The sequence below is a fragment of the Megascapheus bottae genome, chromosome 27, assembly GCF_031878675.1.
Source record: "Megascapheus bottae isolate mThoBot1 chromosome 27, mThoBot2.hap1, whole genome shotgun sequence".
NCBI lineage: Eukaryota > Metazoa > Chordata > Mammalia > Rodentia > Geomyidae > Megascapheus > Megascapheus bottae.
This window is the reverse complement of record NC_143535.1, coordinates 9,680,279-9,705,636: the sequence shown is the minus strand read 5'-3', so window position 1 is coordinate 9,705,636 and position 25,358 is coordinate 9,680,279. Positions and strand designations below refer to the sequence as shown.

Sequence of the window (25,358 nt, the reverse complement as noted above, 5' to 3'; positions counted from 1 at the left end):
GCAAAAATAAATAAATAAATAAATAAATAAACTATCCAATCCTATGAAGACAACTGCAAAGAGCTATGCAAACAACACATACTAGTGAGCTCCCAGGAGAGCAAATCAGAGAAGCATACAGAGAGTGTAGGAGAACAAGGCCTCATTTGTAACATTTTGATAAGGACTACTCACTATGAACTCCAATTTTGTCCCTTGGCTGGAAAAGCCTAAAATCCTTACTATGTGGTCTTTTACCAAAAACGTTTACTGACTCTGGAATTTAACCTCATGGAAGTTTTTCCTCCCTTTTGTAGGAACTGGCCAGGACATGGACAGGGAAATGGGCCCTTCTTCAAGGCTTTCCATCTCCACATCAACCTCCTTACAGTTGCTTTTTAATTCTTTATGCAATTTCATGTGCATTGCCTTAGACCTTGAAAGTCTAACTATGATATAATATTACTCATTTTTATAGAACCCAGGCCAGAATATAAGACTTTTGACAGCTTGTTCAGCCCTCTTCCCCATATCATGCTACCCAGCCCATCTTGCATTACCCTCTCAAGAATAAAAAGACAATAGACATATCTAAATGCCCATTTAAAATGGTCTAAAGGCCCAATAAGGATGATTTTGTAGGAAAATAAGATTTTTAATATGGCCAACATTTACACTAAGTACTTACCAAGTGTTCTGAATGCACTGCATCTAATGATGGATACATAGAGGAGAAATGAATGGATGGGTGGACCACAAATAAATCTTTTCATTCTCTGAGTTGTGTTATGCTGTTAACATATCATTACCATACAGGAAATCACTGAAATTGTTACTGGTTTCTCTTTTCTTTTTTCAGAAGATTTAGTTTTTAGTAATTTTATTGTAAAGATGCTATACAGAGTGGGTACAATTATATAAGTAAGGTAATAAGTATACTTCTTTTTGAACAGATACCTCCACCTTCATTTTCTCCCATTTTCCCCCACCTCCTCCTCCCATGTTCTACAGTTCATTTCCAACATAGTGTCTAGTGAGTATCCTTGTTGTACTGGTTCACACTTTGTCCCACTGTTTCTGTAATTTCCTTTCCCTTCCCCCAATCAGATAAATTTATGTGGTATATATACACAATGGAATTCTATGCTTCCAGCAGAAAAAATGACATTACCCCGTCTGTAAGGAAATGAAAAGACTTGGGAAAAATATATTAAGTGAAGCAAGCCAGACCCAAGAAACATAGGCTGCATTGTTTCCCTCATTTGTAATAACTAGAATATGTCTAGGATATTCTTAGCGAGGGTCACAGTAGCTCAGTGGCTATTGTGCTCAACAGCATATGACCATGTAAAATGATGCTCATCAAAATGAGCTCCAAGAAATGGAAACAAGAGGTGGGTTTTTTTTTTTAGTATACTTTTTTCAGTTCTTTTGTTCTATTTTTCCCCTCACTTTGGTTTATTCCCTATTGTTACCGTGTTTTGTTTTGTTTTTCTGTACGTTTTGTCTTGTATATAAATCTATCTCTTGATTTCTACAGATCGGAAAAGTTTTATGCAGAAACTCCAAAAGTCCCAGACAGAAACAGTGATAACTGTACAGCCCACAGACCTTTCTGCCAGAGAGTTTGTGGTTTATGAGTACGGGATCTATGTCCTGCGTCTCCTCATCCCCCAGCTTCATGTAAGTCTACTATCTGGTTTCTCTGTGGAGCCATCATTCAGGGAGCTGGGGAGGTTAGGGTGGCCAGGAAGGAGACTTTAGGCAGTGGATTTGCCCTAGGATAAAGCACATGGAATGACCTTTCTAGTTTTTCCCCTAAGGCAATTGATGGGAATGGTTTTATCAATCTAAAGTCAACCATTTTGTATGGTATTAACCATAGGCAGAATAAATTAAGCACTATCTAGATGCCAGAAAATGTTCTGATAATTTGCCTGAATTGCCTCATTGAATATTCCCAAATCTGAAGAAATAGATGTTATTTTTTTTGTTTTGAAATCAAGGGGAAAGGCAAAAGAGGTTAGTAAACTTACACATGAGCACAGCCAGAAAGATAGCATCAGGGTTAGAACCAGGCAGTATAGATGGCAAGCCCTCATCTCTGACTGCCAGTAAAGACTGAGTAGTAGTAAATTTTTTAGTATTGTTTTGATTTTGTGGAGTTTTTTTTAAAGATGGATTCTCACCCTACTTACTTAGGAGGCTGAGATCTGAGGATTGTGGTTCAAAGCAGCCTGGGCACTACAAAGCCAAGAGACTCTTATCTCCAATAGGGCAGTAGCCTTGAGCTGAAGAACTCAGGGACAGCGACAGTACCCAGGCCCAGAGTTCAAGCCCCATGACCATCCCCTCCCCGCACTCCCCCCCACAAAAAATAGATGGCTTCTGAGAAGGTAGTTCAAGGTAACTTGAAGCTCTCCTGTCTTGGCCTATTGAGTGCTGGGATCATAGGCATGCACCACAATACATAACTATGAATTGATTTTTAAAAGTAGTAAATTGATTGTTGTGGTTGGCATAAATATTAACTATACAGCTAAAAACTCTTTCCATTTTCCTGTCATATATGCTGAATATACTTACCCTGTTACAATTTAGATTGATGTTCGACTGCATTTATTCCCATGCATTTGGTTGATGAGATTTTTTTTCCTTAGCAAATGACAGGTTTGGGTTTGGGTTTAGGTTTTGTTCATCATTCTTTTCAGGCTCCAGAAATCACTCTGCAAATTGCTTCTCATCTTCCTGCCATGGAAGCTTCAGGCAATGCCTTCCAAGGTTCCTTCTTCTATCAGGTGCTGTATATTCATTTCCAGATATGAGATATTTAATTCTGAAGTCTAGTCAAAGAGAAGCAGAAGCAAAAGAGACATAGCACATCATTCCTCTCTCAAATCCTGGCAAATTTTATTCCCTCTTAGAAATAAGCCATTTAGCTAAATCATGATAAATGTTACCAAGTAAGAGCTTCCCCAATCAGGAAAGTGGATATGTCCTGGCTGGTTCCCAGAAAAGTATAATGGCTTTTTTTTTCTTTTTTGCCTACTAATGGATCTCTGTCATTATCAAAGCCAGGGTTCCAAACTGGTATTTCCCGTAAAGAGTCATGGTTCCAGTCTCAGGAAATCTTGCACAATCATCTTTTTTTTTTCCCTACAAAAAAGGACCCAAATTGTTCTTCTAGTAGTTCCTCAAATGTGTAGAAGTGCCTTGCTAGTAACTGAACTGGTAATATAGAGACTTCAAAATCTAAGGACAGCCTATTGGTGAACGTTCTTGAAAAAGAAACTGTCAGTCAATGTTAGAAGAGTAGGAAATGGGTAATACTTGACTAATGCATAACTAGGGCATTTACTAAAACCAAAATAAATAAATAAAATATACTCTGGGCATCATTTAACTCTCAAAGCAACTTTATAAAGTAAGCAAGAATTGAATCCCATTTTACTGATGGGGAAACAAATCTAGAATGCACTGACAATGTCAGCTGGGCGCCTTACACGCATAATCTCATTTACAACTTCTGGCAACCCTATGGAGTACTTCTCTTGTTTTCTATTATGTAATCAGAAAATAGGCTCAGAGAGCCTATATGACTTGCTCAAGATTTCAGGGTTAGCAAGAACAGTTGAGACTCAAGCCCTGGTGTATTTTCACATAGAACTTCTTCTTAATCCAAAACTCATTCAATTGACAGCTCTTAGACTGTTTCAAAACATCTAAGGCTTTTCTTATGACAAGTTATTGTGTCCTAGGAGAATAAATGAACTTCAGATTTGTGGGCTCCATTAGAATAAAAGCATGGAAAGCAAAGAAAGCCTAAGACAGTAATCCATTCAGCTATGGTCCATGGATCCCTCATAAACTACCTTGGTCATTTGATAAAAAATAGAAATACATGGGCCCTGTCTACAATCACAGAACTAGAAATTCTGAGATGATCACCAACAAAACCATGACTTGTGATTCATATTCAGCCTAAAGTTTGAAAATCACTGCTTTAGGAAGCAGTGATCAAAGTACATTGAGAAGCACAGGGGAGGGGGAGGAGGGGGAGGAGGCAGGAGGAGGAGGAGGGAGAGAAGGAGGAGGAAGGGGAGAAGGAGGAGGAGGGGGAGGAGAGGGAGGAGGGGGAGGGGGAGGAGGAGAAATCCTAAGTAATATTGTTCTGAATATCTAAGGTTTGTTTGCTGTAGGCTAGAAAGGAGAAGGTACACTGGGACAGAACAGGCCAAACAACTTGTTCAGAGTTGATCTAAACCAATAATTTTATCTTAGTTTCTTTAAGTTTCCATTAGACTCAAGGATTTTTAAATTGAGAGAGAAAAAAAAGCAGTAGTGAAAATGTTCCCTCATGTCTGTGCTTGGGTATCATCTCCACTCAGAGTCTTGAATATACACTGTTTGTTGAGAGAGAGTGTTTGGCATCTGTGGGAAACTTTGTTCTGCTGTTGATCCACTGCCTGGCTCACATCACAGCTGGAGACCTCCACCAGGACTCCAACCCCAGCTTTCTGAGGTCATTTTACAAGGTATTTGTAACACATACAGAATTTGTTTCTTCTCTTAATTCTGAAAGTCATACCCTATTTCCCTATTTGAAACATTTCAAAGATATTTGAGTCCTGTTGGTTGCTATCCTTTGGCCCCAACTTCTTGTGTAGAAAGAGAATTTCTCTAATCAGATTCCCTGTCGCAACACACAACAAATTAGGTAACCTGATCACTTCATCATAGTGCATAAATCTGACAAAGTGCACTCACCATTTCTTAAGAGAAGTGGACTTTCCACAAGAGCAACATTTCAGCTTTTTTTTTTGCTGCATTTGTTTCCATACATGAATCTCACTAGACCTGTTAGTGAAGATGGATACGCTTGATAAATCTCAGGCCCCATTTTCCTTTCAATTATTCTTTGAAAGCTTTAACAGTAACTGTCTAAAAGTTCTTCTGATCTGTCCCTTCACTTCTTGACCAGGGGCTGAAGATCTATTTCAGGGAAGCATTTTCTACCACACTGCAGATGTCAGCTGCTGCCTGGGACCACAAGCTTGACCACAACATAATTACTATTCTGTTGGGAAAGCAGTCCACTTCTGAAAGAGAACGAGATCTTCTCTCTAAGCTTATTGAAAGGAAGCATGGACCTCACTTAGAACCAGAGGCATCAGAAGAGGTAATCAGCTGTCATCTTATATATAGTGGTCTTAGTTAATACTGATTTCTTTACAAAGTAAAGTGTCCCAGTGTTCAATCTATTCAGATATCTGTCTCCTCTTCATGGTTTCACTGCCTCAACACACAACTTATTTCCAAAACCACACATGAAAATTATTTTATTTTTAAATTTTTCATAAAATTTTTTAAATACTTTATAGAAAAATAGAAAGCAGTGGATGCAAATTTAAAACTTGGATAACAGTTACTTTTTTGAGGGTTTTATTTTTACAGTACTTGGGACTGAACTCAGGAAATTATGTTAGGCAAGTACTCTACCACTTGAGCCATGCCCCTAGCCCTTTTGTTTGTATTTTGGGGTTGGATTATTTTTTGTACTGTTTTCCCTTTTATCACTATAAACTGTACAAAGGGATTTCACTGTGATATTTATGTACATGTGCATTACATAGTTATATCTAATTCACCCTATTATTCTTAGTATCCTCTTCCCCAATTTGAAAGTTTCTAGTGGGTTTAATTATATTCCTATACATATATAGGTACTTTCTTCATATTCACTCCATCAGCCTTTACTTTTCCAAATCCCTCTCTAGTCTCACTTACCACTCTTCCTTTCAATCATGCAACTCCAAACACATTGGGTATATGACCGTGAGGGATTCCTTTCTTCTAAGGCAGTGCTACTCAATCAGGAGTTATTTTGTCCCCCATAGGACATTTGGCAATGTCTGGAGATGTTTTTGATTTGTCATGATTCAGGGGAAGAAGGTGCTGCTGCCAACTAGTAGGCATCCCAAAATGTCAGTGGTACTAAGCTTCACAAATCTGATTCTAACCAATCATTGTACATGGATCACCTCACCTTCTACATGTCTTTCTCAGTGAACCATAACCTGAGCTGATCAGCAGGCTCTTACTCTACTTTTCCTTTTTCTTATCACTTCTTCGAATGCTACAAAATTCACTTACTTGAACTTAATTCTCTCCATCTGCTGCAATGTAAGTTACAACACAGTAGAGATGATGGTTGTTTTCTGATGTAGCCCATATGCCAGACGCATAACTTTAATGTATTTATTCTGTTAATATGATTCTGATGCTCTATACTGAAATGTGACAATCTACCAGAGCTGCGTAAGACAGCTAATTGCAACATTTGCATGCTTGTCACATGTCTGATGTTATCTTCCCCCAAAGTCCTTACTAAATGGTATTTTGAATTCTAATGCAGAAAAGATTGGCCACTATTAAGAGAGTCAATATTATATTTTAAAAGAATTGTATGGGGCCAGGAATTTAGCCTAGTGTTAGAGTGCTTGACTAGCATGCATGACGGCCTGAGTTCAATTCCTTGGTAATACATACATATGATTCCTTGGTAATACATACATATGATAAAGCTGGAAGTGGTACTGTGGCTCAAGTGATAGAGCTCTAACCTTGGGAAAGCCCCAAGGACGGTGCTCAGGCCCTGAGTTCAAGGCCCAGGACTGGCAAAAAAATACATTAAAAAAATTACATTAAAAAAAGTATGGCTGGGCAAGGTGGCTCATGTCTGTAATCCTAGCTACTCAGGAGGCTGAGATCTGAGAATCAAGGATCAAAGCCAGCCCAGGCACAAAACAGCCTGAGACTGTTATCTCCAGTTAACCTCTAGAAAACAGGAAGTGGGGCTTGGCTTGAGGGTAGAGCGGTAGTCTTGAGCTAAAGAACTCAGGGACTGTGCCCAGGCCGAGTTCAAGCCCCATGACCAAAAAAAAAAAATAGAGTATGTCCATTTTTGGCTGAGAAAAACCAAGAGTACTTAAAGGAAATGAGAACAAGAGCATTAACTCTATCCTCCATTCTTTCTACAGTATATTAAGAAAAACAAAGATCTTCTTCTCTTCACTAACATGGAACATTTTCTGAAAAGTATGCTTGCTGTAGAGCAACAAATCCTAATACCAAGAGATACATTAGGGAACAAAGATAAGGTAAGACATCTATACACTCATCTCCTTAAAATTATACTTTGCTACATGTACCTTGAAATGTATTGGTGTTTATTCAGGGTCACGTTTATAATTTAGTATGACAATAGAATAAAGGAATATGACAATAGAATAAGGGAATATTAATTAATAGTGGTACAAATGAGTTACATCAGTTACTTTAAGAATTACCAAAACATGATATTTGAAATATTATGCAAAAATCAATGTTAATAAAATCTTAAAAAAAATTCCAAATCAAAAAATCCTTTCCCAGTACTAACAGATGGTGGATCTTGATGTGTTTGGTTCCAAACCTCCAACACTAGAATTTTGTAATGCTGATGGAAATGTTAAAGACAATCCCAAAGCCTTTACTTCTCTTATGCAGAGTAGTAACCTAACAGAATCAAAAACTAAAGAATGATGGACATGGGAATGTGGCTTAGTGGTAGAGTGCTTGCCCAGCATAAATGAAGCCCTGGCTTCAATTCCTCAGCACCACATAAACAGAAAAAGCCAGAAGTGGTGCTATGGCTCAAGTGGTACAGAGTGCTAACCTTGAACAAAAGCAGCTCAGGGACAGTGCTCAGGTCCTGAGTTCAAGCCAAAGAACTGGCACACAAAAAAAAGTGAGCACTGACTCCAGCCCTTACTCCCAATCCATTTTATTTTAAATTACCTCCAATGTATGAGATGAAAACTACCTTTAAAACTTTATTAAAATAAAATACAGCTTTAAAAGTGGATACTAGGGGCCGGGAGTTTAGCCTAGTGGTTTAAGTGCTTGCCTAGCATGCATGAAGACCCGGGTTCGATTCCTCAGTACCACATACATAGAAAAAAAAGCCAGAAGTGGTGCTGAGGCTCAAGTGGTAGAGCTCTAGCCTTGAGAAAGTCCAAGGACAGTGCTCAGGCCCTGAGCTCAAGCCCAGGACTGGCAAAAAAAAAAAAAAAAGTGGATACTAAACATACAGTGAAGTGAATTAGTCAATATTAAAAGATCCATAAAGCCAGCATCCAAATTAGTTTTCCAGATGCATCCTATTCATCTTCCATTCACCTGTTCCCTGACAATAATCAGTGTCCTCACCTCAAACATCATTGCTCTTGCATGTTCATGAACTTGATGGAAATATAATCATAAAATGAGTTGATTCTTTTGCTTCTTTTGCTCAACTTTGTAAGGCTCATTGATATTGTTGCGGGTAGTTGTAATACATCAATTCTTTCCTGTATTGTGTAGATGGATCAATTCATTTATTCATTTTGCTGTGATACATAAGTGTGCATTTTTCAGTTCAGGATTATTACAACTAGTCTTGGGCTTCTTCTGGTGACTAGATATAACCACATGTATTTGAAATACTTAGGAGCAGATATTCTGAGTCTTAGATTTTTTTCATAGTTATATAGTCACTTTGGAATTCTAGTTACTATAACTATATACTATTACTAGCAGGGATAAGAATTGTGGTTCTCTTATATTACTTAAATTTTATCCATTCTTTTGGATATGTGGTATATTATGGTAGTTTTAATTTGTATTTCTTGATGAACAGTGAGATGCTATACCTTTCATAGGTACACCTTTAGAATATCTCTGTGTAGTGAAGCCATCATGTAATTTATCTTTTGAATTGCCTATTATTAATTTCTATGAACATTCTCATTTTTCTATAAACAATTTTTCATTTTGTAACATTTTTATAGTAATTTTTTGTTTCATTAACAGGCCTAGAAAGAAAATGGCGACCTCCTTTTAGTATGCATGAGTAAAAGGCTCAGTATATCAATACAACATCTAATGAAACAGAATTATTTGAATATCTGTACTATTATTTGATTATCTGTACTATTTACATAAAGTCAGTTAATTGCATTTTGTAGCTTGGGGTTTTAAAATGCAACATAACAACAGCTATTGTTTCCTACAGAAGATAACCTGCTTATACTTTCACTGTAACTAAAAGCATTAGACCTCATGTGTGGAAAATATTAAAAGTATTGATTTGACCTCTTTCTGGATGTGTATTATTTGTATATATTTAATTTAATCAGGCTAACTTACTTAAAACTGTACTGTTACTGGATCACATGTTTGCATAATTTTTGAGGACCTATAATTAGAGTACTTAAAAGACCAAGCCTATCCAGTACGATAAACAGGTTTATTATCTTAAGACTGTGATGAGTAATGACTGCATAGAAATATTCAGATTTATCAAACTTAAAAAAGACAAAAAACAGCAAACAAAATTCTCTTGGGATACCTTGGTTGGATAAAACACCACAGGCAAGTAATCATCTGAAAATAAATTTCTGGGGTAGATTTAGGAAAAATACCATCACTAATTTAATGACTTTAAAAAATTAAATACAAACTCCCTCTCAGATTAAAAAAACAAATCTGATATGGATAATTTCACCTACTGTGTTTCAAAATAAAGATCAGAAAGGACTTAAAAATTCCTAATGAGCTTCCTAAACAATGGAAGAAAAGAAGTCTATTAAAGAATTTAAACATTGTTATGAACACTGTTTAGGTAATTAGCAGTAACTGGTCAGTGAATTCAGTGTCCAGCTCTTATTCATCATCATCTTTACTCTGCAGCCAAGAAATATCTGGCCACAACCAAGGATTTAACTCTAAACCCAACAAATCAAATGCTAGTGGTAAAGTTACTACAGAGAAAATGTGTTCAAATAAAAACACTAGGAACAACATGAAATAAAAACACTAGTAACAACATGACAGATTTACAACTAAAGCCTAATAAAGAATTTTAAATCAAGCCATAAAGAATATTTGTCAACACCAGAAATCTGGAATACATGTTTTGGGGTGGGAAAGTTTGAGGATAAGGGGAGGGGCAGACAAATGGAGAGAGAATGGAAGGACAAATAAAGTCATAATATTCCATGCAAGACACTGGGTGGCTCACACCTGTAATCCTAGTTACTCAGGAGGCCGAGATCTGAGGACGGTGGTTTGAAGCCAGCTGGGACAGAAAAGTCCAGTAGACTCTTATCTCCAATTAACCATCGGAAAACTACAAGTAGAGCTGTAGCTCCACTATGGTAGAGCACTAACCTTGAGCAAAATAAAGAGCTCACAGACAGCTCTCAGGCCCTGAGTTCAAACCCCACAACTGACAAAAAAAAAGAAAGGAAGAGGGGGAGGGAAAAAAGGAGGAGGAAGGGAAGGAAAGAAAAAAGAAAGGAGAAAGTTCAATGTACATGTGTGAAAATGGATCTAAGTAAGCTGAGGGGATAGGTAGGGTTGGGAGAAATATGGAGTATGAAAGGAGTGACATTAATCAAGATATATTGTACTCACAGACCGATATGTTGACTTGTGCTCACAGACCGATATGTTGAATTGTAACCTCTTTGTACAACTATTTAAGGACACTTCTTTGTACAACTATTTAAAAATATCTTAAAGATAATTTTACAAATACAATATTTTTAAGTAACTGCTCATTAGTAATATATCTAACTACTCCATTTCTTCAACCTCACACTAATGCTGAATTCTGGTATTGCTAAAGAGTAGTCACTTGGCTTCCTTCAGTACAAATAGGTAAGTCAACAAGAACCAACATTCACATGTATTCATTAGACATATGAAACCACAGTTGGAACTACTTGCTGCTTCACAGCACAGACACCAACAAATGGTGTCTGTGGTTTGTGAGGGAGCTGAACTACCATCTCTCCTCTATGAGCTGGGAGTTGTTCAACAAAGCCCATGTCCAAACCAAATGCATAATAACTTCACAAAATTAAAAGACTCTCCAGCACTTTGAAAAGGTCTTTGATTTGATTAATATCGAGGTTGTGTCTTCAAGAATCTTACTTAGCTACTTATATAAATTATGGGAAATGTTTCCCAGAAAGCAAACTGAAGATTAATTAGGCTAGACACCTAAGATTATTGAGGCTAGTTAGGCCAAGAGTACAGGGCCTCTGAGAGAGTGGGAAAAAAAAGTGTAGAAATTAGAAATCTTTTTCCATTCCCTCTTTCTTGGCTGAATAAGGCACCTACTAAAACATGATCTCATTAATTTTCTGGCTGACTCTGGGCCTTCCATCCCATTTATATTATACAGTAGCAAATATTAGGCTTTTTAGTTAAGTACATGCTTTTAAATGGAAATGCCCAAGACTCAAAGGCAGAGATTATGTTCTTCTAACCACTGCATTCGGTACACTAATTGATGCTAATTAAAAACCAAAAAAAAAAAAATCGAGCTGAATGCAGGTGGCTCATGCTTGTAATTCTAGCTACTCAGGAGGCTGAGATCTGAGGATCCAGCCAGGGCAGGAAAGTCTATGACACTCTTATCCCCAATAAACTACTCAGAAAAAGCCAGAAGTGGCACTGTGGCTCAAGTGGTAGACCTCTAGCCTTGAGGAAAAGACATTTAGGGATAGTGCCCAGGCCCTGAGTTCAAGCCCCATGTCCAATAAAGTGTTCAAAGATATTGTTATAAACCATAGCTACAGACCAGTAAGAATCGTTTCAAGAAAAATGGATTCAGAATGGTCAAATGAAACATATACCAAATATAAACTGTTCAGATTGACCAGCAAAAGAAGTCACTTATAAAGGGCACATGTTTGTATAAATGGCAAGGAGTTCAAGTCATATTTGACCTCAGATTTTTTCCCCTAAAGCATAAAATGTCACAAATGTTAGAATAGTATGAAGTCTGAAGTGACATGGGAAAGAAAACATGATCTAAAGTTAAAAAATCACATAATAAATAGCACACTGCTGACTCCTTTGTGAAGATTTGAGAAGGCTATTAATGAACAAGTAATCCATTTAAATGCAGAACTGAAAACCTATATGAATACTTGTCTCAGAACAGAACATTACTGTTCAACCTTGTCACTAAGAAAGACATAGGAAATGAGAAAAAAATGTAATGGCTTTCATTTCTATAGCAACAAATAATGCATGTAAAAATGAAGGTAAATAAGTTTAAAGATCACTTTAGAATTCACAAAGGAAAAATTTCAGGAAGCTAGAGGACAAAGAATTAAAACAGTAGGATGTTTATGGGTATTTTAATGTTAACTTTCAGTTTTACTTTAGTTTTTTTTCTTGTTCGAGGAAGTTTAAAATTAAATGCTTATTGAGCAGATCCTCTAGTCTAATTTTCTTATTCAACTGCTCAATTGCTTCCCTGTGTATCAACTCTTGCATCTGTGTATATACAGAACATGGCTATAGAAGTCGCCACTTCATACAAATAGCTTTTTTTTTTTTTGCTGGATAGTAGGAATTTTATTTTCTTGGTGACATGTTTTTCAGTTTGGCTTGAATTCTTTATAAGAAACAGGTATCAATTTCTATAAAAGTACATCTTATTATGAAGCCTATTAAAACTAATAGAAAAAAGTCAAAACTTTTAAAAGACATACAAAGGAAATTTTTTTCTTAAAAAGTAATTTCAGGGGCTGGGAATTTGGCCTAGTGGTAGAATGCTTGCCTAGGTTCAATTCCTTGTTACCACATATATAGAAAAAGCTGGAAGTGGTGCTGTGGCTCAAGAGGTAGAGCTCTAGCCTTGAAAAAGCACAAGGACAGTGCTCAGGCCCTGAGTTCAAGCCCCAGGACTGGCAAAAAAAAAAAGAAGTAATTTCAGCAGGGCACCAGCGCCTCATGCCTATAATTCTCACTAGTCAAAAGACTGAGAACTGAGGAACACAGCTCAAAACCAACCTGGGCAAGAAGACATTCTTTCTCCAATTAACCACCAAAAATAGCTGCAACTGAGAGCTGTGGCTCAAGTGCTACAGCTCTAGCCTTGAGCAAAAAAAGCTCAGGGATATCATGTAGGCCCAGAATTCAAGCCCTAGGACCTACACACTCACAAAATTAATTTTCAAAACAGGCACTGGTGGCTCATACCTATAATTCTAGCTACTCAGGAGGCTGAGCTTTTAGGATTTCCATTTGAAGCTAGCTGGGGCAGAAAGTCCATGACTTTTATCTCCAATTAACCAGGAAAGAAAAAATGTAATTTTCACAAACAAGGACTTAAGAAAATAGAAGCCAGGCAATAAAGTTGAACCTAGAATAGTATCAATTAAGTCTTCCCTATATTAAAATCTACTTTAAAAACAATGGTAGTGAAGAAACAAACTTTTACAACTTTCTTGCAAATAAAAAAGAAAGAAAGAAAGAAAGAAAAAAAGAAAGAAAGAAAGAAAAAGAAAGACTGAGCTAGGAAGGAATTAAAAGCACAGTGCGTTTATTTAAACTGTTACTTTTCATAATTCATTGAATTTATCACAAGTCAGTATTTCCATTGTTATCTTGCCGGGCAATTTAGTAGTGTTACATAAACTTTATATAAAAGCATGTAAGTTAAAAGTACAACTAAAAACATTCATGATCTGTGTGAGAGGTCTATTTGCATTCTTATCCTAATGTTATTTTTTTTCCCCCTATTTCACTGTCCTCTCAATCTTAGACTCACTTTCGTTTTAGGGCAAACAGAGCATTTCCTTTGACCTGCCCCACTGCATGTCCCACCACTGAATTACCATTTGTGTTGACCCAGTGGTACCTGTCTACCCTGTGCACTGCGGCAGGCCTGTACCCTTTCAGGTTCCTACGGGAAGCATGGTAAGCATTGGTTAGCAGGTCCATACTGCCACCCACCATTCTCTTTCTATACGGGATGAAGAATGAAGGTTGGAAGTACTGTTTGAAGTTTTCAACCTAAAAAAAAAAAAAGAAAATATGATGAACACAGAACTAATATCTAGCTGGAACTACTAAATATGAATTCAAAGAACAAGATATATTTGCATATATACCTGCATATATGCAAATTCCATGGAAATATCACAGTGACAGTTACAATAATATGTGCTAATAAAAATATGAAATAAATAGGAACTCACAGCTCAGAAGTAAAGTCTTTCAAAAACACAAGGAATACAAATAAATAGCAAGGAAAGGAAATAACTATCTCTGGAAAATTTGGCAGCATTTTATGTGCCTTAAATTTAAATAAAGTTGCTCTATAACTTTAAGTAAAACAAATTCTTCAACTAAATTTAAAAAACCATTTATTTCAAAACCCATATATATTCTTGCATTTTCCCCCTACCCAGCCCCCTCTTGACCCTTGCCATCCAAATCCAAAAGTGCTTAATCCTGATCTCTCAAGGCTAACAGCAAGGAAGATTCATTGTAAATATGCCATGACTGACACAGATGTTTTACAAACCATGCTGAGCAAGGTGGGGCTGGGAGTTTACCCTAGTGATAGAGTGCTTGCCTAGTATGCACAACACCTGAGTTCAATTCCTCAGCACCACATACATAGAAAAAAAAAAGAATGCTACTCTTGAGAAAGCCCAGTACTGTTCCCCAACACACACATACACACAAAAAAGAGGAAGAGTAGAAAGAAAGGGAAGGAATGAAAGGAAAAGATTAGCCAAAAATACAATACCTTCTTATTGCTTCAAGTGAAGCTTCACCTTTCATTTTATAAGGTCCCCTCTACCCAGAACCCTATAAAAGTTGTAAATAGAACATGGAAATTGTAGTGGTAGGATCAGTTTGCAAGTATCTGCTGAGAGACCAAAAGGCTTAGCACTCTACCACTTGATCCTCAGCACCAATTCCAGCTTTTTTCTATGTATGTGGTACCTAGGAATCAAACCCAGCTCTTCGTGCATGCTAGGCAAGCACTCTACCACTAGGCCAAACTCCCAGCCCAAGAATACATTTTTAACATAGAGCTGCATGGGCAATTCAAACAAATTGGTAAAGCACAGTGCCCATCCAGAAATTACATTTCCTAGAACCGTTCAAAAGCATAGCTCAGACAAGCTGTTGATCTCATTGCCTGTAGGTTGAAGCTCAGATTCTGAACAATTTTCAGACCAGCAGAGCTGCTTCAAAAAGTGTAATGCGAATACAGTCTGAAGCTTCCCACAGGCAAGCTGTAAAACAGTGGGCTCCATATTTACCACTAACTAGCAAAACTGACCGAAAATTCATAGAAAAAGTTAAGAATCCTTCCTGCAGTGTGCAGTCCTTACAATAGCAGACTACTGCAACTAGAGTTTTACATTCTGTATTTTAAAGATTGTATGTTTGCAGCAAAGTATACAGAAAAGTGAATGACATAAATAAATAGGACGGGAGTATGGCCTAATAGTAGAGTGCTTGCCTGGCATGCATGAAGCCTTAGGTTCCATTCCTCTGTACCACATACACAGAAAACGTCAGAGGTGGTACTGTGGCTCAAGTTGTAGAGCGCTATTCTTGAAGAAAAAGCTTAAATAAAATTAAAATAAATCTCTGGGCGTGGTAGCTCAAACCTGTAATCCTAACTACTCTGTAGGCTGAGATCTGAAGATCTCAGTTCAAAGCCAGCCTGGTACTAAAGTCTGTGAGACTTATCTTCAATTAACCACAAGGAAAAAAAAAAACAAAAAAAAAACCAGAATGGCATAGGGCAGTAGCCTTAAGCTAAAGAGCTCAGGGACAATGCTCAGGCCCAAAGTTCAAACCCCACGACCAACAAAAAATTAAATTAAAATAAAAAAAAATACCTTCTGACCTATGAAGAGCCTCTGAGGCAGCAGGATTGTATATTCAAGGTCAAACTGGGTTATGTAGGGGGACCCTGTTTCAAACTGACAACAAGCAACAACAAAAATAATAAAAACCCCACTTAATACTTAATCTGAAGAAAAGATGCATGCTTTAAAATACTATGTGAAGAGACAAAATCATGTTAAGATTTTATGCACGTTGTTGTGGCACAGAAAAGAGTTTGCAAAATATTATAATGTGAGGGTTTTTTTTTTAATAGTTTCACTCTTCCCTCCCTATTTTTCCCCCACAGTGAGGACATCCTTTTCAGAATTTGAATGGAAAAGATGTATTGAGAAGTGAAACCACTTGACCTGATAGATGCTCTTGGGGTTGATGACTTTAGGAATAGCCTGAGGTTCCCTGCCACAACCTTCTTCATCAGAGGAAATGCCAGAGGAGTAATCTAATGAGGCTCTATTGACGGCGTAACTGATTCGTTGAGATAGTTCCCATTTCTCCCATCTGCCTTTAAAAGAAGCAATTGTAAAGGGATGGTTTTTCTCACCACACCTAAGTAGGAAAAGAAAGTACTCATTAGGGATTCAACTTTACAACAATCTCTAGTCTCTGGAAACTATAGCTAACTTTTAGGAAGAAAAACAGGATAGGTTAAGGACACAATGACCATCAGCTACCACACTGTTATAACAGAGATATTCTGTAAGAGCTATATTGGTAAATTACTCTAAAAAAAGATGGAGAAGTTTCTTTTGGCTCATCTAATAGACTGAATTGTCCCTCACAGCAGATAACTCTTCTTCCATGCTGATACTGTCTACAGTACTTAGAAGTTTATCTGTAAGTTTTCAATAAGGTGCAGTGATTTAAGTCACACTGCAAATAGTCTGCAAAAATCTTTACACTTAGCTTTCCATTCACTCCTAATAGATGTCTGTGTGGTCACCCATCTAAAAATCTTAACCAGGCAGTGTCCTTGTTGCTAAATGGAGTCTTAGGAATGTCATCTCTCACACAGATATAGAGAACTGATTCAGTAACCTTAAAGTTTTTAGGAGCACATAAAGTTTGAGATTACTCACCTACAGCATACTTCAAAGGGATCCACCCATATGGTGATCTCCTTAGGAAGTCCCAGGTGAGAAAATCTCACATTACTCTCCGCACATGCTCTTTCTAAAAGGGGCTCTTTATTTGGATTATTTATTCTGATACACCTTGGGGGTAGAAAAGGAAAGTAAATGAAGACATGATCCTGGTTCTGGAGCTGGAAGGTCATACTATGGGTATACTACTCCAGTACCACAACTTCCTCCTTGTTCCCATCTTGTTCCCATCTTCCTCTCACCCTCCCCCACCCTGTAAAGTGGGACTGAAACTCAGAATGAGTTTTGTAAGCTTCAGCATATCTTTCATGACAAATACAAGTTACCTCACATAAGGTCTATTGTTTTCAACTACACTGCCGTCTACCACATCCCTCCCTTTCAAGTACATATTCAAACAAACGAATGTGAGCCCATAGAACTTTTGTTACCTGTATACAGACAACAAAATCAATGCATTTTCCTAGCAGGTGTGATTGCTTGTGGGTTCCTGACCATTATGTCACATGCCAGCCCTTACCTGAACGCTTGCCCTTTAGAAGGGTATCCAGGGTACCAGTGGCCTCTGTATTTTTCAAACAAGACCGTCATCAGCTTCTCTGCAAAAACCTCCATCTGCTGTTTACTCAGTTTTTCGTGCTTTTTCACCAATCTTGTGACAAAGAAAACTGCTGTTGCGATTTCATCTCTCATGATTCATAGTCTACAAAAAGACCCAAAGCCATTAAAAGCAAGGGGAAAAAAGCTACAAAGAAACAAGAATTTTACTTATTATCAATATAAAATAGCCATTGGGAGTCTTATATGCCTTAAATTTAAAACAAATAATTTGCCAAAAAAAAAAATCCTTAGTGAATACTGTCAATCCACAAAACAGTGGAGAATAACAATTCCTCAACTTACCCATTTTTAAGGCAAAAAAAATGTATTTTATACATTTTAACACTTTAGTGAAATACCATTATGCAACTTAATCCAAGATTTTCAGGTGAGGCTGTAAATTACACTAACCAACACTTTTTAAAAAACATACTTACAAAGTGTGAAATATTTCAGGTGACAGCAGTTTGAAAATGTGGCTTGCCAACGGTGCACACTTGAAGACTGATCAAAAGAGAGTATACTGCCACCAAAATCTTGGTTCTGACAAAAAGTGGGCCAGTTAGATAGCCAGCTACATGCTATTTTATGGTACCAACTTCCGCCCACACCTGTTTTGTGAGGTTTAGGCTGCATTTTATCTCTGCCTACGCCCTAAGGGATGATTGGTAGTGAAGGTAACACAGGTGTTACCCATTAGGGTAAGCGCATAGCATTTCCAGGATTCCATCAAATTTCTATTAGGTATATGGAGATTGGAAAATACAAGTTAGAAATCACCACCTCACATAAGATCTATGGTTTTCTACTACATTCCCCCCCCCCATCCCTCTCTTTGTCTCTGTCTCTGTTTCTTCCTTTATGACACTACTTGGGTGCTTGTTAGGGTAGGCACCCTACCACTTGAGCCTACCGCCCGTATAAAGTAGAGGGTTTTTGTCAAACTGCATATGTATCTTCTATTTTTCTGTTCAATTTCATCTTTAATTGTAATAATCTGGCAGGCTTAGATGCCAAGTTGTTTTTGTTTTTGTAAAAAATGCTTAACCTGCTCGACCACCTGTGAGTGATTACAACCACGTGCATGTGGCTTCCTCCTTGTGGTTATTGACTGCGGGCATGATAAGGTGACACCATAAGGTGACTAAGGTCATGGAAGGTCGGAGCTGCTCTCTATCAACCCAAAGGCGGAGAGCTGCCGCTGTGTTGCTATTAAACTGACTCCTAGCTCCGTTCACCGAATGCTGGTGACTCTATTGTTGGTGGATTTGGGGCCCCTCCCTCCAAATGGCTGGGATATTATTACATAATGACAAAAGAGTAATGTGATCTTCCTTCTCCATAACCTAGTATCCTATCATCCCCACAGTTTTATCTCTTAACTCTAGCCAGGTAATAAGGGACATAATAAGACACATAATAACTGTTTTGTTGAATGGTAATTCCTTTATACAAGGTCTTAAAGATCATTAAATAAACACAGCGTTTTGTCTTGAATCTTTAACAAAACCTGTCAACTTTCTGTTATATTGACCACACACATTTTTTACTAAATCATTTCTTTCTAGAATAAATGGACAAGATCTGAATTTAGTCCCATTAGTCCCCCAAGGGTGAGTCAGTTGCTGCTTGGGTTGCTTGCTAACAATGCTGACCCTCGCCTTATCCCAGAGGTCTGCTGAAGGGAAGGCATAAAATCAGCAGTTAACAATTCCCCTACATGACTCTAATACATATTAAAATTTAAAAGGCTCCACACTGATATTTGTAAGTTTTTACCACCCATCATTAGTGGTCACCAGTTTCTTTAATTGTGAGAAAGAATTTGCTCTCAAGGAAACCCATTTCTTTTATTAAAAAAAAAAGTTCTAAATACTAGTCAGTTTTTCCTTCCTGTGTGCAGCCAAGTCCACCTCTTTGATCTTCTTCACATGCAACCCAGAGTTTCTCTCTAGAACTGTAGAGGGTATAGTATTATGATAGTATCAAATCCTCCTCTACATGTGAAGTTTGGAATATTAGCTATTCAGCCTCTGGAGTCTTCTCTCTCTTGTATTTTGAGGCTGGTGAATCCCATCAGGGTGAGCTTCAGGTGTCAGCCATCCTGTTTCCAAGTGCATGGTGTCCTGGAGGGAAAGGGACAGACTTGCACACAATGCTCAGGTGCTCCACTAGTGCAGACCAGTGTGGAATTGTCACTACCTGCTGTATTCTAGGAGTCAGCCTCAGATACCCACTGAACAATAAGAAAATCTGCCACTCATTTTGTGGTCTCCATCATTTCCCATTTAAAAAGGAAAATAGTCTAGCCAAGTATAGCGGCTCCTACAATCCTAGCTACTTGGGAAACAAAGATTTGGAGAGTTGTAGTTCAAGGCCCTACTAGGCAAAAAGTTAGCTAGAGCCCACCTCAACTAACAAAAGTTGAGCATACTGTCATCCCATACCTAAAATAGAAAACATAAGAGGACTGAGGCCCTAGTCAGCCTGGGCATAAATTTGACACACGATTCAGAGGGTAAAAAGGATAGAGTGCCTAACAAGCACTCAGCAGGAAGTGGCTGGAGGATCTTGAGTTTGAGGCTAATCTATACAACCTAGTGAGACACTGCCTAAAAAGATAAATAAAAAAAAAAAATAAAAAAGTGCAGAAGACAACAACAGCAGCAAAAAAGGGAAGGAGGGGTGTTGTGTCAAAAGATATGTAAGTCACATAATGAGCCCGTTAACTCAAGGAAGTCCCTTTGAACAATCATAGTTCCTATGGTACTCGTTCAGGTCCAACACAGTCATCCTCTAACAGCCCAAAATATCAGGTCTTATGGCTCAGAAACTGTTGGCCTAAGGAACTGTCTTGTCTGAAGTTATTCCCATTTACCAAGGCCACTGACAAGCCAATGTTAGAATATAAAAACCTGGTCCCTTTGGCTCAACCTGCAATAACTCGGAAGAGCCATACATTCCATCTTGACATCTTCCATAGATAGGCCATGGCCTCTGTTGCTACTTGGTTACTCATCACCTGTCCCTTGGCCCAGTCATGTCTTCTTTATTTACCTATACGTGTTCTCCTCAGAGCACTCCTCAATAAACTCTCCATATGCACCTACCTTCTCAGAATCTGTTTGAAGGAACCTTGTCTAAGACAGCTAGTACAGTCTGGAAGCAGACTCTAAAATAAGGATTTGGGAGCTAGATTATTCGCTTGCAAGCTAGAATAGAATACTCATGACAGCAAGTTTTAGACTGTGGATCTATATAGCTTCCAACAAGAGATGAAATGATGTGATCACTGAAACTGAGCAGTGATAAACTGAGATGGGATACAGATACTAGAGGCTGTGCAGGCCATTATAATATCTTTGATTTTTGAGATGTATGAGAAAGAGTAAATGTTAAGACTATCAAGATGGATGGCTGAGCACTTTGATATCAACAAATACCAATTTAAGGTTGACCTAAAGTTAGATCGGTTCAGGGAGTATTCAAATTTATACCATATGCCAAGAACGTAGGAAAATAAAAGTGTTACTGGGACCTTAACCATCTTCTACCTCCACAGTATTTTATTTCAGCTGTTTCTGTTTCCCCTCCCCATACTCCATTGCAGGTGCCCCCAAACTGTTACACTTGGAATCACATCTCAGCTCCTGACATTCTGATTAAATAGTTTTTTAAAAAAAAAGCTTTCTCACTGATTGTAATGTGAGGCAAATGTAAAATAAATCACTTAGACAGATGTTGCTTAGCTATCAAGGAGGTTTTAAATTATATTTTACACATTTGATTACTTGATAATACCTTAAGTTTCAGAGATTATGATGATAAAATTGCATCATTTATGTTCATCTTTTTAGCAATTACCTGGGATATCTTTTGCAAAAATAATTTACTATGTTAGACCTGACAAAAACTAAGAATCAAGACAATTTGCTGCATATTGTTGAAAAAAAAAACTTACTGTGAGTTGCTCATGACTATAATCTTAGCTACTCAGGAGGCTGAGATCTGAGGATTGTGGTTCAGTGCCAACCTGGGAAGGAAAGTCCATGAGACTCTTGTCTTCAATTAACTAGCAAAAAGCTGGAAATGGTACTGTGGCTCAAAATGGTAGATCATTGCCTAAACACAGAAGCTCAGGGGCAGTGCCTAGGTCCTGAATTCAAGCCCCAGGACCACCACACACACACACACACACACACACACACACACACACACACACACACACACACACACAACACACACAAATTTGCTTCTGAACTAAAGGCAACATATACATTAGCAAATACACAATTTCTTTCCTTTTGAAGCTATTAGCATTTGCATTTACAGTAATAAATTAATGGTACCAGGTGTTTAATAATTCTGTCAACACTTCACCTTCCTAGATGACAAATTGTTCCACCACACTTGACATTCATGAAGTACATTAACTGATGAGGCTTTGAGTCTTCTCCTAGCATTATTTTCTGCAGCAAGCCCAAGCAGGCCTTTGGTGGTATATATGGAATAGTAGAATAACAATGTACTTAAGATTTCAGGAAAGCACAATCAAATAGAAAGTAAACTTCACACAAGACTTCTTTTAGTTATCTGCTGATGATTTCAAGCATCTGATCTAAGCCACTTCCTCTACACTACTAATAACTACCCCCCTAGTTGATTTTGTTGTTATTTATTTGTTGGCTAGTACTAGTCCTAGTGCTTGAAGTCAAGGTCTGGGCATTGTTCATTAGTTTTTTTTTTTGCTCAAGGCTAGCATTCTACCACTTGAGCCACAGCTCCACTTGCAGCTTTTTGGTGCTTAACTGAAGAATCTCACAGATGTTTCTATCAAGCTGGCTTCAAATTGTAATCCTCAGATTTCAGCCTTCTGAGTAGCTAGGATTATAGGCATGACCCACCAGCATCCAGCAATCATTTCTCTTTTAATTAACATCCATTCATTGATTATTCACAGATCATCTACTACATATTAAATACTTTGAGGTACTAAGATGATAAAACAGAAACATACCATTGTTCCTTTCCAAAAGCTTATAATGTACAGAAGGAAAAAAAGATTGTTACAATACACATTTCAAGAAATGGGATACTCAAGCCAGGTGCTGGTGGCTACTTGGAAAGCTAAAATCAAGAAAGTCAACATTCAAGATCAACACATGCAGAAAAGTTTATGAGAGCCCCTACTCAGTCCGTAGCTGGGCACAGCAGGGCTTACCTATACTAGATGGAAGGCTGAGATTGGAAGGATCACAACTCCAAGTCAGCAGAAAAGTCCACAAGACTCTAGCTCCATGGAGAAAAACTAGATGCAGTGACAAGAATAACTTTATCACTGAAACAAAGAGCTCACTGGGAAAGTCAGTATAAAAAGACCAAGGATTCACTGAGAGAGATTTAAAGAGCATTAAATGTTCACCAGCCACTAAACATCCAGGTAGTTATTTTCATTGAAAAGGCATTTCAAAGAAGATTCAACCTGAACCAGGATAAAGCCACCTTTGTCTTTAAGTTAGAAAAATGCTTAAATTTAAAGGACGAGGACCATCTCTCCCACTATCTTTGTATAATGCCTAAAATTTCCGTAATTACACATTTATTCCCTTAAGGCATTGTGTATCACAGCACTAACCTGACTGAGATAGGGGAGCTCACTTTTTTGCTCCACCTGGCCTCAAACTGCCATCTTCCTCATCACTAATACCAAATAGCTGAGATTATAGGAGAGAGTTGCGAGTCACTACGCCTGATATGACATGATTTCTTTATGGCTTAATCATTCTCCATTGTGTTAATATACCCTATTTTCTTTCATCTGTTCATCTATTTCATCTTTCATCTATTCATCAGCACCTAGCCAGTTCCATAGCTTTAATATTGTGGTTATGCCACAGTAAACATGGGTATTCAGAAATACCTTTCATATGCTGACTTTATCATATTAACTTTAAGGTCCTAGATTGCACATTAAAATTGCTAGATTTCCAATGGAATAAGAAGGTTGTAATCAGCTGTTTGATTTCTTCTTTAGTTAAAACCCGTGTCTGTAAAGGAAAGCAAATTTTTGGTAGCAATAAGCAAATAGCCATTTTATAAAACAAAGAATGGATTCTATGACTCACACATAAACTCAGTCCCATTAAATTCAAACCAAATTCAAAGAAAGTTGTATTAATGGTCAAAACAAATTTTCAAGTTTCAAGTTAGTAATCAATATAACCCACTAAAATTCATTCTGATTGTTAAGAAATATGCTTATATAGAGAGCACATTACACTAATATAAATAATGTGTACTGATCCTTCAGTATTCTATACTATTATATTAAATGATGAATTCAAAATACAATGGTATATAGCAGAATAATATTTTTACTAATGAAAGATGCTAACATAGAGTGAATATATTAAGTTTGAGAGAGTTAGGATGGAAGAAGGATTACAACACTAAGAAACATTTTACTCTAGAAGTGACAAGAAGGGCAAAATAGCACTAGCTAAGGAAGAACAAGTCATAGAAAAAATCATGTTCAGTGAAGTAAGTCAAACTCAAAGGAACATAGGCTCAATGGTTTCCCTCATTTGTCATAATCAATAGAAACCTTGGGCTCTCCTAGCAGACATTTACAATAGAACAAAACTTAAAGACATAAGGCCATATAGTATGATGCTAAATGAAAGGCCCTCCAGGATATAGAAACAAAAGCCATATAATGAGTGAGTGTTGTCTTAATGTACTATGTTATTTCTCATCTCTTTTGCTATCCCTTGGTTATCTCATATTGCTATAGTATTTCACCCTGTTATCTGATATATTGTATGTATGTGTATTTGGTTATTTGAAATCAGATAGGGAAGGGGGAAAAACAAGATGAGGGGTGGGGGTGGGGGTAGGGAAATGGGGACCAAGACATGAGAAAGGGTATCAATGTTTGTGAAGTAATGTACATTCTTTTTTTATTATTTTTTTTATTTTTTTATTGTAATTAGTAAAAGGGTTACATGATATTTGCCAGATAGAAGGTGCATTAATTGAAGTAATGTACATTCTATCTGGTGAATATCATGTAACCCTTCTATTAATTACAATAAAAAACATATGGAAAAAAGAACAAGTCACTGTACCTCCTGTGGAGAAAATCCATTGCCTCCATGACTTCAACTATCACTTTAAGATAAGTCTCTCTCCCCACTTCTGGCTCTTTCCAGAGATCCAGCTATTTCTAACTCCATATCTAACTCATATACCACCATGGTCTTCTATAACTAGAACTAGACATGTCTAGACTTAAACGCATCATAATTATCATCTGGCTACATCCCCCCCACACCTCAATCCCTCCACGTGTCACTCCGAACTGAAAATTCTCTTTGCTGTGACCATTCACCAGCTCTGATATAATTTCCTTCACGGAGTCTCTCTTCATCTCATATTTCTTACATCACTTCATACCATACTTTTCTAAACTGATTTTAAGTCTCCTCTTTCTCTGTCTCTAATCTGTGTTGTTTTAACCTCCACAAAACTGTCAACATGTTGTACACATCAGAAAAATGAGTTTAAAACTCCCTGAATTAAAACTGAGGGCCCTTCAAGTTCTATTCCATGGTTTCCTGCTTCTCCAACCTCCACGTTCATCACATCTGCTTGGCTGTGTGTGTGCTACTATCATGAATATTCTTTCCTGTTTTGTTTTATCAATTGCCCTACTACCAAGAACATCCATTCTTCATCTTTATAACACTGTTTCTTCTAGACTCAGTTCAACTCTACCTTTTTCATACAGTCTTTTCCCTGTGCCAATCCTGGGCAAATTTCCTATCCTCCCAAAATGCTGGTAATAATGAAGCTTCCACTAATAGTCAGCATTCCTGAAGCACTTCCTAACAATCTTTATACTCAAAAGATTTATAT

The 25,358-nt window shown here is 37.5% G+C and overlaps 2 protein-coding genes across 10 annotated transcripts in view; one reads left to right on the top strand and one right to left on the bottom strand.

The window, feature by feature from the left end:
- LOC150045590 (uncharacterized) overlaps positions 1 to 7,563 on the top strand; it is a 31,680-nt gene extending 24,117 nt beyond the window's left edge. Inside the window, 6 exon segments of the mRNA XM_090319333.1 lie at positions 1,520 to 1,662; positions 2,691 to 2,777; positions 4,368 to 4,514; positions 4,961 to 5,158; positions 7,020 to 7,139; positions 7,423 to 7,563. Of these exon segments, the coding sequence (XP_090175459.1) occupies positions 1,520 to 1,662; positions 2,691 to 2,777; positions 4,368 to 4,514; positions 4,961 to 5,158; positions 7,020 to 7,139; positions 7,423 to 7,563 (836 nt within the window).
- The window catches only part of Btg4 (BTG anti-proliferation factor 4), a 105,841-nt gene that overhangs the window by 20,098 nt on the left and 60,385 nt on the right, over positions 1 to 25,358 (bottom strand). For 5 of the 9 annotated variants that reach the window (XM_090319540.1, XM_090319542.1, XM_090319541.1 and 2 more), the window contains 4 exons: positions 17,362 to 17,544; positions 16,818 to 16,952; positions 16,089 to 16,287; positions 13,497 to 13,878 (listed from right to left, as the gene is read on the bottom strand). In XM_090319540.1, coding sequence (XP_090175666.1) covers positions 13,630 to 13,878; positions 16,089 to 16,287; positions 16,818 to 16,952; positions 17,362 to 17,534 — 756 coding nt within the window. In that variant the 5' untranslated portion in view covers positions 17,535 to 17,544 and the 3' untranslated portion in view covers positions 13,497 to 13,629. Of the gene's footprint in view, positions 1 to 973; positions 1,758 to 2,565; positions 2,823 to 4,746; positions 4,837 to 8,229; positions 8,370 to 13,496; positions 13,879 to 16,088; positions 16,288 to 16,817; positions 16,953 to 17,361; positions 17,545 to 23,361; positions 23,456 to 25,358 lie in introns of those variants that run through there. The other 4 variants (XR_016532817.1, XR_016532816.1, XM_090319546.1 and 1 more) reach the window with 4 other exon arrangements.